The sequence below is a fragment of the Protopterus annectens genome, chromosome 6.part0 (genome assembly GCF_019279795.1).
Source record: "Protopterus annectens isolate FY-2018-M chromosome 6.part0, PAN1.0, whole genome shotgun sequence".
NCBI lineage: Eukaryota > Metazoa > Chordata > Ceratodontiformes > Protopteridae > Protopterus > Protopterus annectens.
This window is the reverse complement of record NC_056737.1, coordinates 1,124,723,650-1,124,740,417: the sequence shown is the minus strand read 5'-3', so window position 1 is coordinate 1,124,740,417 and position 16,768 is coordinate 1,124,723,650. Positions and strand designations below refer to the sequence as shown.

The 16,768-nt window shown below is 40.6% G+C and overlaps 1 protein-coding gene across 1 annotated transcript in view; it reads right to left on the bottom strand.

Moving 5' to 3' along the window:
- Window positions 1-16,768, bottom strand: part of LY75 (lymphocyte antigen 75) — a 3,856,564-nt gene that overhangs the window by 2,183,246 nt on the left and 1,656,550 nt on the right. The window contains exon 14 of the mRNA XM_044074746.1: window positions 1,688-1,769. Within this exon, the coding sequence (XP_043930681.1) occupies window positions 1,688-1,769 (82 nt within the window). The remainder of the gene's footprint in view (window positions 1-1,687; window positions 1,770-16,768) is intronic.

The window sequence follows — 16,768 nt, the reverse complement described above, 5'->3', positions numbered from 1 at the left end:
GTAAAAGTGTTACCTCCTAAAAAAACTTCATAAAGCCTACAAGTAATAAAGGAATAAACAACTTAATTTGTGATATGAAGCATTATGCAGCAATATGCACAGTACAAGGTGAAGATTGAGATAACAAGATGCTAAACAGGTCAGGCACTCCAAGCATACCTAAACAGTTATTAAAGGAGACTACAGTTTCTGAATTAAGGAGACACATACTTTGTATTGCCTCAAGACTGTAAAGCTATGGTACTGTAAAGCTATGCTACTGTACAGCTATAGTACAGTAATCCCAAAGAAGTGGAGTACACAGTAATGAGTCTGTATACAAAACATTACTGACAACCTCAATGGCTGACTGTGGGGCTGTGTGTGTGTGTGTGTGTGTGTGTGTGTGTGTGTGTGTGTGTGTGTGTGTGTGTGTGTGTGTGTCTCTGCACGTGCGCTGGTATGGAAAACAGGTATACATGCTGTGTGGATGCCACACGCGTGAATACTTGGATTCCTGCTTCTATGTGCATGCAGATGACGATGAGCACAATAAGCCTATCAGCACAGAAGCTATACAGAGGGAAATGGTAACAATGGTTGCTGCTGTGGCTGCACTGCTGACAGTTTCTACTACCAGTGCAGAAATGACTGGATACATACATATGCTGTTAGCTGTTTTTCATTCATTGATGAAATTATAGCATCAGCTTATGAGAATATAAGGACTTATCTATCAGGCTGTATGTATTACAGCTGTACGGGTTATACCAGCTTCATTAAGAAGTGTGCAGATGATCAGTACATGTGTACATTAGTCAGACTGCTGACACAGCTGTATGATTGACAAAGATACCCTGTGGTACATGGGTAGCTGATTTAGTAAGATTGTGCTGGTAATCATGATGCCAGTAGCATGTACTGTACAAATACCATAGAGATCCACTTATATTTGCTTTTATAAGTACGTATTAAAGTGCTTGCACTTTATTAAACCACCAAGCAAATGTGTTTGGAAATGACAGCACATATTTGTTCATGGAAGTATAATTATACATTACGCAATAATCGTTTTACAGAATCTGATTTACTTGCTTGAACAGGTTTATTTTTCTAATACTAGATCTCAAAAGTACTGTAGATTTCTTGCACCTAAAAGCAAGGAATCTTTTACTGAAAAAGGATTTATTTTCACTTGGTGAACAAGTTTAGATCTGTTTCATCGTCAGTGTTTACCGCTGTATCAGAGAAATCTTTTAAAAGGTCAGCTCTTCTGCACATCTATAAACAGGACAAAATATAGTGCTTTTAATGTTTATGCGCCCCATTATATTCTCTAAGATAAATCTTGTCACCTGGCACTTGTAAATCATCTCAATGCAAAAATTAAACAAATGTAAATAAATAAATAAAATAGAATAATAAAATACCCAGTCAAGTTATCATGGGGTATGTATAATTGGGCAAATACAAAGTAGCAACTTTTAAACCAGAGGTGGAAATAGACCACCACAAATCCAAAGCATTGCAAATATACTTAATTTAACATCTCATGTAACACAACCTCCAAATGAGATTACCATGGGAAAAGCCTTGAAGTGGGTGTGAAGGGCACTTTCTTCCTTAGCTTCTGCCCTCCACTCTCTGATAAAAGGTAATTTTCAGACAGTTACTGCCTTTAATTTTATGATTTTACATGTACACTTACTGGTCTGCTATCACTCCATTCCCAAGATCCTTCAGAAAGTGGATTTCTTTTATTCAGCCCTGCCCAGACCCAACGGTCATCACTGTAAGAAAAAAAATCATATATTTTAATTTCTAATACTAACACGGCAGTGTAGAATAAGGGGGTGCTGTACTTCTAAAGGATTTATGTCTTCTTATTGAACATATGGAATGTCAAATGACAAAACACCGACATCTCAAACATTGGGGAAAAAGTAAAAAAACAAAACTTTTTTTATGCAGGAGGTCACACCCCATACTAATTATATAAAATAAATCAGAGATCACACTACAGTGGGGAAAGGGCCAATGCCTTGATTCCTGCTGTAACACAATCCCACACTTGGGTTTCCTGTTTACTCCTACATGTTGACATTTCTGATACCGATGTTGCAATTCGACCTTATGTCAATCGACATTTGTGGATGCCAAGATATTCACATGTAGCATTCCAAGATTACTTTCCTTTTGATAAAATACTAAACTGAGATCCCAGCTGCCTGATTTGGTGGTAGCTGAGTTGGATGTAAAAGATCCCACAGTAAAAGAGTATGGACTCTAACAATCAAAGTAACATAACAGAAAATGTAAAAACACAATTCCCTACTTAAAATAAAAATCGTGTTCGGCATACCTTTTCCATTTTATCTCTCTTTTTATTTGTAAATACATATAAAACAATTTCAAACATAAACTTCATAGTACCTCATATAGTTATTCTTGTATCCATAACCATTTTTCTGACGTTTTTCTTACTTTATACTTACTTCATCTGTATTGTACAAAACTTCATTTCATGTAGCCAATCAAATATGCCAAACATCTGCAATTATTTGGCCATTATATCAAATGTATCCTTTTCAACTTCTTTATAAAAAACATATAACATCGATTCCATATTCATTGTTTGGTATTCTATTTATCTTTCAGTCCTGTTCACACTGTTTATTCTTTCACACTCTTAAAAAAGAGAGAAACATGTTTAACATAACAAACTTTCAGATAACTGCCTGAACTTAATTAATAAACTTCCAGTAACGTCAGCCATTATCAGTCTCCACAAGAAAAATCTTCATATTCCCTATGTTCAAAACGTTTTTCCAGCTTATACCATTTTTTAATTCCACTTTCCCTTCCATGCCAGAGGTCAATTCTGTGATATGAACCTATCCTTTTTTCATATCAACTTTTACTACTTTTTGTCACGAGTTTTCCATTCTTGTATTTTATTCATACATTCAATAGCTTCTCCATCATTTTTCATCTCTCTTATACTTATTGCACTACATCATCTTGAACATTTGTTCATATTTTACACTTAATCTTTTAGTCACTTTTTTTTATTTTATATAAAGTTCAATAATCAAAATAAATACAATGATGAGCCGCAACAAATTAGTGGATTTATTAAACTTAGCCCCCACCATTTTTTGCACTGCATACTAGACCTCTTTTTGCAGTATTTAATCTAGAACCCCAAACGGCATGAAAAAACTACTTATAATAGTTCATTTTTTAAGATTTCCTGAGAACATAATCACTCTGCTTAAATAGCCTATCCTTCCAAATATTACCGAACATTTTACATAAATATTTTTCCTTAGAAGATAAATCCTACGATTTTCATTCAACAATTTATCTTTTGTATTTAAATCATTCCATTCTTTTAGCAAAATATTTCTCTCTGAATTGTTTAACACTTCAGTATCACGCTTAGTAAAATAACACACCACCTATCTATTTTCTTTCTGCAAATCATTTACAGGGAATTGTTATGGCTAAGCTTGGATAGGCCCTAGGGCCGATAGCCTAGTACCAACCTATGAACTTTTTTTCTATTTAAATCTAATCCAACCATCCTCAGAAGAAAACACAAACCCTTCAATACACGTATCCATACCTTGTTTTTAATGACTGTAACAGTACCAGCTGCAAACACACTTTAGAGGCCATTGCACTAAGTCCCTGTAAAACAAATGTGCCTCAGAATTGTTTGTAGTTTTTCCTTAACAGCATTTATTATTGAATGAAAAAGTATCATACTCATTACGCATCACTACCATACCTCTTTTTTTTTTTGTCGGCCTGGGGGAGGAGGGGAATTCATAGAAGAGAAGAGGACACACAACATGGATATTATGGGTAGGTATAATAATAATAATAAGTTGTTAATCTCGCCGTCTTATGATGGACAGCGTCCTAGCACCTCTATCCCTCTAGGCTCTATGGACAGGGTCTTGAGGGACTTAGAGGCCAAAACTGGCAAAACTGGCTCTGGAGCCAAGTCAATTTTTGTAATGAGGAAACAAAGGGTGGTGAGAGTGGCCCAAGTGGCGGCTGCTGAAATAGTGTGTCTAAAAAGGTAGAAGGAAGAAGGCTGCTAAAGTAGCTCCCTAGTAGAGCTATGCTTTGGGCACAGCTTGCTGTTTGAGCACAGCTGTTTTTTTCAGATGACAGAAGAGACAGCCATCTGAAGACCGGAAGAGAAACAGAAAGGAACAGGAATTTTCTTAGGAATTAGGAAACAAAAAGGTTGATCAAAAAAGATGTTGATTTTTCAAAATTTTTTGTTATCTAAGTTTCACCTGAGGGCCAAACAAAGCTGACCCATCAAGGGAGATTTGTGAAGGGCGCCTTGTTAAAGGGATCTGTCACATAGCCATCAGGCTTCCAGGCTTGGCGCCTAAGAGCCTGTACCTGTACTGCACCCTACTCAGCAGCATATGATATTAGCATGGAGGAGCATGGAGTGAGGTTGCAATGGAATTAAGGAAGCCCTAGCTGCAGAGCAATTTTCTTGAGCCCCTGCAGCTGTAGGATCTGTACTTACTTCATGGGATATGGGAGTCTGGTCTGGTGACATGGTGAAATTCATAAAGCAATTCAAAGGCATGCGAAAGCAGGCTCAAGCTTACCGTGCCTATCCATGGTACCCTATGGTCCTTGGGTCCCAGATGGGCGGAGGAAGGATGAAGGATCTACAAGTCTCCTTCTTGGTGGCAGGTGGCAGCAGCCTGGACCATGGCATCAGGACACCCTTGGTGAGGGATTGCTTGTCACGGGGGGGGCAGTAAGGGACTTTGAAGGCTCCCTAAGACATCTACAGAGTCAGGCAGCCGCTGCTGGGCGCTTTCGGGCCATAGGGGTGAAGGGGGAGAACCTAGGAGGACACCAGGGCGAGAGGGGCGCCTCTGGGTATACTGACTCATCCTGGAAGGGATTATTGGTGGATTGTTGGTCCCCTTCTAGGAGGAAGAGGAGGTCTGTCTGAGGAGACATCCTCAGAGGAGATCTTGGGGATCCCTGAAGTCAGTATCTGAAGTGATAGATTACAAGTCCTCTTCCTAGGAGGATCTCCGAACATCAGGAGAATCCTGGAGAAGAAATTTTCAATGGAAACCTGAAGCGGAGAGGATCTCTGGACTGTAGCAGAGAGAGAAGTAGAGAGATGTCAACAGGGACTATAGAGGAGGGAGGGAGCTGAGGACAGACTGGGCTGCTGGACCAGTGGCCAGCACACTCTTCATCGACACAGAAGCCTGGGCCTTGGAAGACAGCAGTCTTTAGGTGGAGCAGGCTTAGCGGAGAGCCCTCCGGCCAGAAAACCTGGTATTTATTTATTTCTTTACTACTGCAGGACTCTCTGGCTGAAAAGAAATGAGCATGACATATAACACAGGTAAGAGGCCCAGGGCCCCAGGCAATAAAGTGTGACCTTCTGACAGATTGACAACTTAACATCTCTATTTATCCAAACATTTACTAATACCTTTGCAGTTGCAGTTTCATAAATAACTTCTAAAAATTAATAGTTTAATCTGGAATGTCATACCATTTTAAATATTCCATAAATAATGGTAACATATTATCATATGCCTTTTTAATATCACTACCCAAACATAGACTGGGAGCACTACTCAAGCCCCAACACCCTAGCCCAACGGTTCCTAGAATTTATAAACTCAAATGCTATGGAACAACTGGTCACCACTCCCACAAGAGGGGAAAACATATTGGACCTGATCATCACCAACATGGGGACTCTATGTTCCATACCAGAGGTATACCCCTCATTGGTAAGATCTGACCATAAATTAATCACTATGGACATCCATATCCCGTCCCCAACACCAGCAAAGGAAACCACGGTCAAAAACTTCTCAAAAGCAAACTTCCCACTTCTCAAAACCGAGGTGGAATCCTTCAAAGCCCCAGGGCCAGTGGAAAATATGGCCCAAACCACAGAATCCTTTACAAACACATTCTATGGATACCTATAGGAATGCATGGATCGTGCTATCCCAAATAAAACCAAGACACACTCCTCCAAAAGCAGGAGACCTGTCTGGTGGACCCCAGCCATAAATAAGCTGTACAACAGAAGGAGGAAGCTACTACATGATAGAGCAAAATCCCTGAAAGGTAAGGCAACTCTGATCAGTACTAGCAAAAAACTACGATCCCTCATAAAATCATCTAAGGCTAGCTTTGAAAGAAAAATTGCACAAGACGCTAAAGATAATCACAAGGCTTTCTTTAGTTATGTCAGAAACTTGGGTGGAAACTCCCAGATATGCTCTGAGTTAGAGCAAAATTACAAAAAATACACTGAACCCACACACATTGCCAACATCCTGGCAGACAGGTTCAGTGCAAACTCTCCCCCCCCCCAAATGAGCAAATGACTATCCCAACAGAGTGTAGCCTCCCTGACATCACAGATGCACAGGTGAGAGCTGCCTTCTCCAAAGCAAAAAATACAGCATCAATGGGATCGGACGGTGTCCCGGGCTGCAATTTACATGAGCTCCAAGAAGAACTGAACCCTCACTTAAAATCACTGTTCAGTCTCAACCTTACAACAGGATATGTAACCAAAGAATGGAGTACAGCAACAGTGGTCCCACTCCATAAAGGTGGTGCCACAACGGACCCCGGAAACTATCGCCCTATAAGCCTAACTAGCCTGGTCTGCAAAACTATGGAGCGTATCATCATGGAACTCATAAACAAAGACATTGGGAACCTCCAAACACTGGATCCTACCCAATTCGGCTTTGTTAAGGGCAGATCTTGCCTCTTGAACCTGGTCAATTTCTTTGAAACAGTCACCAAGGCCATAGAAGAAGGGAAGGTAGTCCACACAGCCTACCTTGACCTTCCAAAAGCCTTCGACACAATACCCCACTCAGGCATCATAAATAAGCTCACCAGCTTAAATATCAACCCCTATGTCACAAGATGGGTTGCAAACTGGCTTGGGGATAGAACCCACATGGTCAGAATTGCAGGTGCCATGTCAGACTCTAAACCAGTTACAAGTGGCATCCCACAAGGCTCAGTCCTGGGACCTCTCTTGTTCGGTATATATTTCTCTGAGGTACAGGCTAACAAAGGAGGACTGTGGCTGACAAAGTTTGCAGATGACTGCAAACTGGGGGCCATAATCGACTCGCCGGCTGACACAAGCATCCTCCAAAAAGGTCTCACAGAGACGGATAACTGGTGCCAGAGCCATGGCCTAAAGCTAAATGCCAAAAAGTGCATAGTCATCCCCTTTGGGAAAAACAAAGTGCCCACAAATTACCACATAGGTGGTAATCCATTAAGTACGGAAGAAGTAATTAGGGATTTGGGGACCCAAGTAGATTGCAATCTCTCCTTTGACAATCACATTGCCAAAGTGGTTAGAAAGACATTCTATATAGCCCACCTTATAATGAAGGGGTTCACATCTATATCAAGAGAGGTCATTATGCCCCTCTACTCATCACTCATCAGGCCCATAATTGAATACAATGCCCCATTTGGGATGTACCTTACCCGACACCTGCTACAACTAGAAAGACCCCAAAAGTAGTCACCAAGAGGATCAAGGGACTCAAACAGATGCCCTACATAGTTAGGCTAAAGAAACTCCAGCTCTACTCAGTTGCTTACCGCCTACTCAGAGGCGATCTTTGCCTGATGTATAAAGCCATGTCCAACCCAGAATTAACGGACATGCTCCACCTCAAGAAATCCAAATACATCAGAACTACACGCTCCAGTGACTTAAACCTCAGCACAGAAATAAATAGAACATGCTGGAGGGACAGATTCATATCCCAGAGGCTCCCTTCACTCTGGAACAAAATCCCAATCCATGTCAGACAGAGCCCCTCAATGACCCTCTTCATAGGTTCAGGTTCCTTTTGAAGAGGTCTGTATTCTTCAAGAAGAATCCTGACATTTGGATGGGAGATCATAAATTTACCCCTGGGATCTCTTCTGTGTCACTGCTAGACAGAGGCACGGTAAACTAACCTTAAATGGGCTATCTTCTGTGACCTACTATACAGAGGCACAGTCAACTAATCTAAGAAGGGTGGCGAAAGCCAAACACACTCTGGCTAGGCTTGTAAATGCCCTAGGGCAGATAGCCTAGTATCAACCTATGAACCTATGAAATCAATTTACCTTCAGTTTGGTTTTGCACAACTTCATCTAGCATTTTCTTAAATATTAAAAACTTCTACTAGCCTTTCCTTTCATCCCATAAACTCCATTATCAATTACATTTTTGACATTATTAAACCTTATTTGAAAAACCATCATGACTCTTTTATAATCCATATTACATATTGATACATGTCTCTGGTTATTTAATAATTTCTTATCACTTTCCAAATGTGTTTAATAAGCCTTCTATACATTTTCTTGATTTTAGGCATTGATTTACCTGCTCAAACTTTATTTTACAAAAATATTTCAGTTCTTCCTTGCTCATTTTTTCTGTAAAATGTGTAATTAATACTATCTTCCCCAGTACAGACTCAAACCTTCCTATCTTTATGCTTTGTTGAACTTCCTCAGTAGTAATTTCTCTGGCTTAGTATATCCATTGCTTCTTTAGAAATGTTTCAACCCCATTCTACAAGTTGTATAATCTGTTTCTGTGCATATATAGCATCAAAAAAGATTCTACAGCTTTAACTATTTTCTTGATTATTAAGTATCACACCTTTCTCGTTCTGTACTTCTATTAAAATACTTTATTTATCTACTTAAAAAGATTAATATCTTTCTTTCTACCTTTAACAACATATTTTGCCTTAGTAACATATCATATTTGCATCATTCAACAGAAATGCTAACTTCTTCCTGTATCATTCCATTCTCATTACCACCTCCTATAACTTCCTCTTATTTTAGAAATTCTTCCTCATAAATTTCTTTTTTATTCTTATGCCACATAATTTTACAATAAGATACATATACTTTTAGGTTCATAGGTTCATACTAGGCTATCTGCCCTAGGGCATTTAAAAGCCTAGCCAGAGTATGTTTGGCTTTCGCCACCCATTTTAAATTAATTTTGCTATGCCCTTTTTCGAGGTTAGTATACTGTGCCTCTGTCTAACAGTGACACAGAAGTGATAACCGGGGTAAACCTACAATTTCCCATCCACTCATCAAGATTCCTCTTGAAGAGAGTCAATGAGGGACTCTGCCTAACCTGGACTGGGATTTTATTCCAGAGTGAAGGGAGCCTCTGGGTTATGAATCTGTCCCTCCAGCATGTCCTATTTATTTCAGTGCTGAGGTTCAAGTCTCTCGAGCGTGTAGCTCGATGGGATTTGGATTTCTTAAGGTGCAGCATGTCCCTTAATTCTGGGTTGGACATGGCTTTATACGTCAGGCACAGGTCGCCTCTGAGCAGGCGGTATGCCACTGAGTAGAGCTGGAGTTTCTTTAACCAGGCAGCATATGGCATCTGTTTGAGCCCTTTGATCCTCTTGGTGAGGTACTTTTGGGGTCTTTACAGTTGCTGCAGGTGTTTGGTAAGGTACATCCCAAAAGGAGCATTGTACTCGATTATGGGCCTGATGAGGGATGAGTAAAGAGGCACGATGACCTCCCCTAATCTAGATGTGAATCCCTTCATGATTAGGTGGGTTATATAAAATGTTTTTCTAACCACTTTGGCCACGTGGTTGTCAAATGAGAGATTGCTATCAACTTGGGTCCCCAGGTCCCTAATTACTTCTTCTGTACTTAATGGATTACCACCTATGTGGTAATTTGTGGGCACTTTGTTTTTGCCAAAGGGATGACTATACACTTTTGGCATTTAGCTTGAGGCCATGGCTCTGGCACCAGTTGTCTGTTTCTATGAGGCCCTTTTGGAGGATGCTTGTGTTGGCTGGAGAGTCGATTATGGCGCCCAGTTTGCAGTCATCTGCGAACTTGGTCAGCCACAGTCCTTCTGTGTTGGCCTGTTTTATTTTCTTTTGTAATCAACTCACCACTCTAATTCTTATAAAATCTGTCATTTGTAAATGTTCTGAAAATAATACTTGCCTTTCACCTTGTAATGCACGCAATGTTGGGCAATGCCCATTTAGCATCTTGCATCCCTTGCCTTCTTCGATAATAAACTGTGTCCAGGACTGGAGAAAGGAGATTCTGATGATGGGGATGACTGAAATCAGGGATACAGAGAATAAGCAAGAAGGGGCTGGAATTTACTTGAAAAAAATGAAAAAGTAACTATGGTACTGGGAGCAAATAATTACACAGGGAAAGGTAATAGAATGGGAAGAGGCCAATAATTAATGTGGACTGCAGGCTAGTGATTGCCTTCCATATCAAGGATTGATATTAGTGTATAGGCAAAAAGAAAGGAATATGGGGTTCCTAAGTGAAAGATCAGCACTGGTACAGCTTTTAGTAGACTATAGAACAGAAGCTGCTGTTCAAAAAGGGATAAGTAGTAGGGCATACAAAATATTGCATGATAACTATAGGAATCAAGGAGGTTAGAAAGGATTGGGAAGAGAGAGACTGTACAAGCAATTCACAAAGAAACAATGAGGGATACACTTATGGCTCACAAATATGCAACAAAGTCCAGACGATTTAGTACCTTTGTCTGAATGTGTCTGCATTGCTATGTGTATACCACAAGCAGACTCCAAATAAGTTTTCCTCAGATAGTCTGTAAATGTTGGAGGTGTGATGGGGAAGAAAAAGGTAATAGGGAACACATTTTTTGGGAGTGTAATGAGTTGGCAGACTTTAAAAGTTCTTGCAGACACCTCTGTCAGAAATACTGAGTGAGCAAACTGGTGTAAGTAAAGAATTTTTTTTTCTGAGCTGTACTACAGTATTGGATTTGCCTAGTCAAAGTAAGGCCTTCCTGAGTTTAATTATGGTAGCTGCCAAAAAGCAATTATTAGAAAATGGAAATCAAAGTCTAAACCAGCCATACTAGAAGTAGTGAATATAGTAACAGAGATGAGATAACTAGAAGTGGGATCTTTAGAAAAGGGTAGGAGCAAATTACTTAGAAAAACATGGGAATTGTGGGAGGAATTAAGTTTCAGGGAAGGCAGGAACTGAATGAGTCATGTAATGGTTGATTGACAATGACTTTATATTAGCTTATAATCGATGTATAATGTTTACAATTGAAAATATGTCAATATGGTTTATTTTAATTTATATAAATGTATGCTTGCCTGTGTCACAAGTGATAATTCAATAAAGATGTTTTTTGTTAATAATAACAGTGTACAAAAACATCTCAATACTACCATATGTTCAGAAAACCCATGAAGGGCAATATTAGATTGTTTCAATCTCTCAGAATAAAAACAAAATCACTTCTGTCCTTACCTGTCCCTTCATGAAGTAATGTTCCTGTCCTAAGTTGAAAATGTGACATTCAGTACAAACATTATCTTCTCCCCTTGCTTTCTTTTTCTTCCACAAAAAGTTACAATTAAAGTCTCCCAGAACCACTATAGTCATGTAAACATTCAAATATGTTTTTAAATTCTTGAAAAAATTATGTTGTTTTAGTACCTGATGCAAATGGACAGACTACCATAAGTTTCATTACCTGCCCTTTAATGAAACAATCTAATATCACTTATTTTGTTGGATAGAGAATTGTAACTTCATATATTATAAAATAATTCACCTTATACAACTCTAAGACTACAGAACATAAATCATCACACATTCAGCTTAATGATTTCTGTCCTCACACTTGCTTTAATTGCTCTTTCTATTTTATGTTACTGAAATGTGCATCTAATAATTATATTATTTCATATTACAACTTTACACTGTTGTACTACAAATTCTTTTGCTTTCATTTATTATACTCTTTACATTAAGGAAAAGAACAGAAAAAGTGCCTTTGCCCTTTTTTATATCAGTTTACCTTTCAAGCCATTTTTTTTTTCTTTCTTAAACTCTATCACTGCTTTCACCTTTCATGTTGCTTTTTTATATATCTTTATAGTCTTTTTAGGTTTTAACATCTTTTTCCCATGCAGTCAGACATTCTTTTTAATCTTCTATTTCATCTAGGGAAACATCTTCCTCCCGCTCTTCAATGTGAACAGGTAATTCTACCAAACCAGTTAAATATGCTTGAAATTTGTTACATATTTTCATTTTCATTCTCTGTAACACAGTCAAACTGCCAGTGTTCACTAGATTTGCAATGTCTGCAACATGGTTTATAATTTTTAGCTCTACTACCTACCAGTTCTTCCAGATTACATCACATTTTCATGCATTCATTAATTAATTAACTGATCTTTTACATCACAGAAATTACACATTTTAGGCTGCTATGAATATCTGGCCGTGGTGATGCAGCGGATAGCGTTGCTACCTCACAGCAAAAGGTTCTCTGGTTCGATCCTCGGCCTGGGTGCCTTCTGTGCGGAGTCTGCATGTCCTCCCTGTGGTCACGTGGGTTTCCTCCGGGTGCTCCGGTTTCCTCCCACATCCCAAAGACATGCTGTAGGTGGATTGGACACATTAAATTGGCCCTAGGTGTGTGTGTGTGTGTGTGTGTGTGTGTGTGTGTGTGTGTGTGTGTGTGTGTGTGTGTGTGTGTCTTCTGTGGAAGGTTGGGCGCTGGGCTGGCAACTCAACACCAGACAGGTGATCCACTGTGGTGACCCCTAACCGGGAAAAGCCGAAAGAAGAAGAAGAAGAAGAAGGCTGTTATGAATATCTACCAGTTCCTCTGATTACATTAAGTATAACTTAATACAAAAGATGTTTCACAATGTTTTCATTTTCTTGCAATGTTCCTCATAATTCCCATCCTCTGGTTCAAATTTCCTTTTCATCACATAATTTGTCTATAGACTGCATAGACTAAAATATAGACTAGTTTCCTCTTGTTTTAGGTCATCAGACCTAAAACAAACTGTTAGTCTTTTTTAAAAATGGACTAACTGCCTGAAACATTTATTCCATAAATGCACATGGTTCCTTGAATCAACTGCATACACAAATTTGTCCATTAATTCAACTGTTTCAAAAGTCGCATTACAAAACTGGTCCTTTCCAAAATGAAATGGAGCGAGTCTGTGACATATTGTACAGGAAGGCTCGGTTATTTTGCTCCAAATAACACACCACTAAACACTCGAGTAACCTGCAGGTGTGACCTCAACCTGGTCTGTGACATCAATAGGACTTGCTGGCGGGACAGATTTGTGTCCCAGAGACTTCCCCTTCTGTAGAATAGACTCCAGTTCTATGTCAAGCAGAGTACCTCTAACACTTTTTAAGCGCAACCTGGATAACAGGATGGGGAAAACAAAATACACCCTTGGAACTCCATCTGTGTCCTTGCTAGACAGGGCCATCGGGTGCTGACTTGTTGGAACATGGACTAAATTCTTGGCTAGGCTTGTAAGGGCCTCAGGGCCAATAGCCTAGCAACTTCCTATGATCCAATCAATGGCCAGGTCTTTTTTGAAGAAATCTTTAATGCAGGCTTTCTTTTTTGCTTAATATTCTGCACTGTTCTCCTCTCTGCAGCAACTGCCACTGGTGCATATGTTCTCTTTATAGGTGCTTACTCTCCGACTTCTCTGTGACTGTGTGTGTGCTGGTGTTTGTGGTTCACCTTCCCATAGCACAACATCCTCTAAATGTCTGGTTCCCCCTCCTTCACTTTCCTTGGCCAGTTCAACAGCCTGCAACCATGGAATGTCAATACTGTCCTCTGATTTATCTTCTCTCACCAAGTGACACAAAATAGAGTCTTGATTATTCCTTCTCATCCATAACTGCTTTCTCCAAAATGTTTTCCACATATTGTTTTTTGTTCAACTGTAACTTGTGGATCTCCCCCAGCTCCTCCTTCTGCATCTCATTCTTTCCTGTTGTCACACACTGGCTCTAGTCAGTACAAATACCACATCAGATGTCCTTCTATATTACTATTTCACTATTCTAAACAGACGGGATCTCCTGCCAAGGGCAGCCAGTATACAAAAGCCTAATGACCTTGCATGCATCGTACATTTATGCTCCCTACCACAGGCATAAAAGGGATGTACGTATGCAACCACCCAGAACTTCTTTGCTGTCAGTTTTAATGCCATTATTGCTAGTTGGTCTGACTGCATTGTTGCTGTGCTGAATACCTAGCTGCCAGATAAGTGTCCCATTGGGGCATTTTTTTTTCTTTTCTTGGTCTTGTATTTTATTTCGCTACTTAGAGTTCATCAAGCCGCAGTGGTGCAGCGGTAACATTGTCGCCTCACAGCAAGAGGTTATCCCGTTCAATTCATGGCTGGAGCGCCTTCTGTGTGGAGTCTGCATGTCCTCCCCGCGGTCGAGTGGCATTCAAAAGACATGCAAAGGGTGCGCCTTCGTTAAAGGCTGGGCTTCGAGCTGGCACCTCAGCACCGTAAAAGTCTACTGCCAATCATTAGCGGACCGGAGTTCCACTGTGGCGACCCCTAACCGGGAAAAGCTGAAAGAAGAACTTAGAGTTTATGTCATCCAAGAAGGGTAAATGTCATTGTGGGAGGTAGATTCCCCATAAAAATCATCGTGAACAGTGTATTTTTGTTTGGATGCTTCCCACAGCCATGCCTCTTGCAGTATCTGTAAAGCGTTTGTGCCCAAGACACTCTAAAGCCATTTGCCTTCCCTGGAAATTGATCTTGAAATCCAACAGCTTAAACAGTTAGCCCAGGGTACCAAGGCAGAATCCTTTACCACAAGATATTCCCATTAGGTCAGAAGGCATCAAACAAGTCTTGGCTGGATTTTTTAGATGTCCAGCCTCCAACAGACATCCCTCTAGAAGAGGGTATTAGCTCTGTAGGCCATTCGGCATCTACATCATATTCCTCTGCCACAACCCCATCGGAAGCTTGCACAGACCTGTTTTTTCTCACATTCTCTGAAGCTCTGTAGGCATCTGTTCTGGACGTTGGGGGAGGACTGCAGTTGATTATCTCAGACAGTCCTAGAAGGATTCCACAGATATTGTTCATTAAGGATGTTCCAGGTTCTCTTATCGAATCTCTCGCCAAGGGTCAGAAAGATTAGTTATGTAAGAACTTACCCTAACAATAGATCTCCTTCTCTTCTCAGTTGCAGTATTCCGGACATAAGGTAGTTGTCTGCCAAAACAATGACCCAACATCGGCCAGTATATCAAAGTCTTTAACTACCTAGGGTGTGCGATATGTCTGACGTAGGTCACCAACAGACATTGGCCACAAAAGAGACATACTAGTGCACCACCCTCAGAACTGAGGCCCCAGGCAGAGGTACAGTCTAAGGGAATGTGGATCAATGTATCCAAGAAAGTCAGGAACTGGGGTATGGAGGGCAGGTTGGAATACTGCAACAGAGAAGAGAAGGACATCTACTGTTGCGATAAGTTCTTACACAACTAACCTATGTCTTTCTATTCTTTTGTTGCAGTATTCCTGACATAAGGGAGAGTACAAAAGCTCATGAGAAAAGGGAAGAAAAAGTGACAGAGGAATTTTCTATGAAGTCATGGAGAATGTCCCTGGCAAACCCCACCTTGGATCTGGAGATGGAATCCATGTTATAGTGTTTAGTGAAGGTGTGGACAGATGTCCATGTAGCAGCTTCTAGGATAGAGTTGGTATCTAAACCCTTGAGGAAGGCTCCTGAGGAAGATACTATCCTGGCAGAGTCAGCTTTGACTGAGCTAAGAAGAACCTTACCATGGTGAGCGTTGCAAAAGGCAATAGATTTTGATATCCAATTGGAGATGGCCTGTTTAGTCATAGGCAATCCCAAACCACAGGGATGGAAGGACACAAATAATTGGTCTGTTTTCCTGAAGGGTTTAGTCTTATGTAAGCAGAACCTGAGTTGTCTGTGTACATCCAGAGTGTGAAGGATTCTCTCACTACTATTCTGGGAAGAGGGAAAGAAAGTGGGTGGGTGAATTGCCTGGTTTAGGGACAATTCATTGACAACCTTTGGCAAGAAGGAGGGATTGGTCCACAAGGAGACCCTGTCTTTGTGGAAAGACAAAAGGGGGGGTCATAAGGGCTTGTAACTGAGACCTGCCTGGCAGAGGTAATGGCCACCAGGAGGCCCATTTTCCAAGTGCAGTGTTTGAGTGAACTAGAAGAAGCTGATTCAAAAGGTGCTTGAGTAAATTTCTCTAGCATGAAGTTGAGTTTCCAGGGTGGAGCCACATTGTCTCCTGGGGGTCTGATATGAAGAGTGCCTTTGAGAAATTGTTTAGCTTTGAATCTGGAAGCTAAGGGTGGAGCTAGTGGCAGGCAAGCAGAGATAGCTGACAAATGAGCTTTAATGGAAGAGTATACTAATCCTGCATTAAGCAATTCACACAGACAGTACAGGACCATAGGTGGGTCTGCCTTCAATGGGTCCTGATTTCTAGTCAGACACCAGATGGAGAACCTCTTCCATTTGGATGGGTACGATTTTCTAGTAGTAGGTTTCCTGGCCTCCTGCAGGACCTGAAGCACATCCTCAGAGTACAGGTGTCCGAATGGGATCAGGACTCTATCACCCACAGGGTCGGTTGGAGGGTTTCCAAATGTGGGTAGAGGAGTGAGCCCTTGGTCTGTGTTAGTAGGTCCACTCTGTGGGGTAACTTGTGGTGATTGCCCTTGGCTAGGTGAAAGAGAAGGGGGAACCAATGCTGTCTTAGCCAACAGAGAGTCACCAGCAAGACTGTTGGCTTTTCTTTTTGGACATTCAACAGGACTTTTGGAGTGAGTGGAAGTGG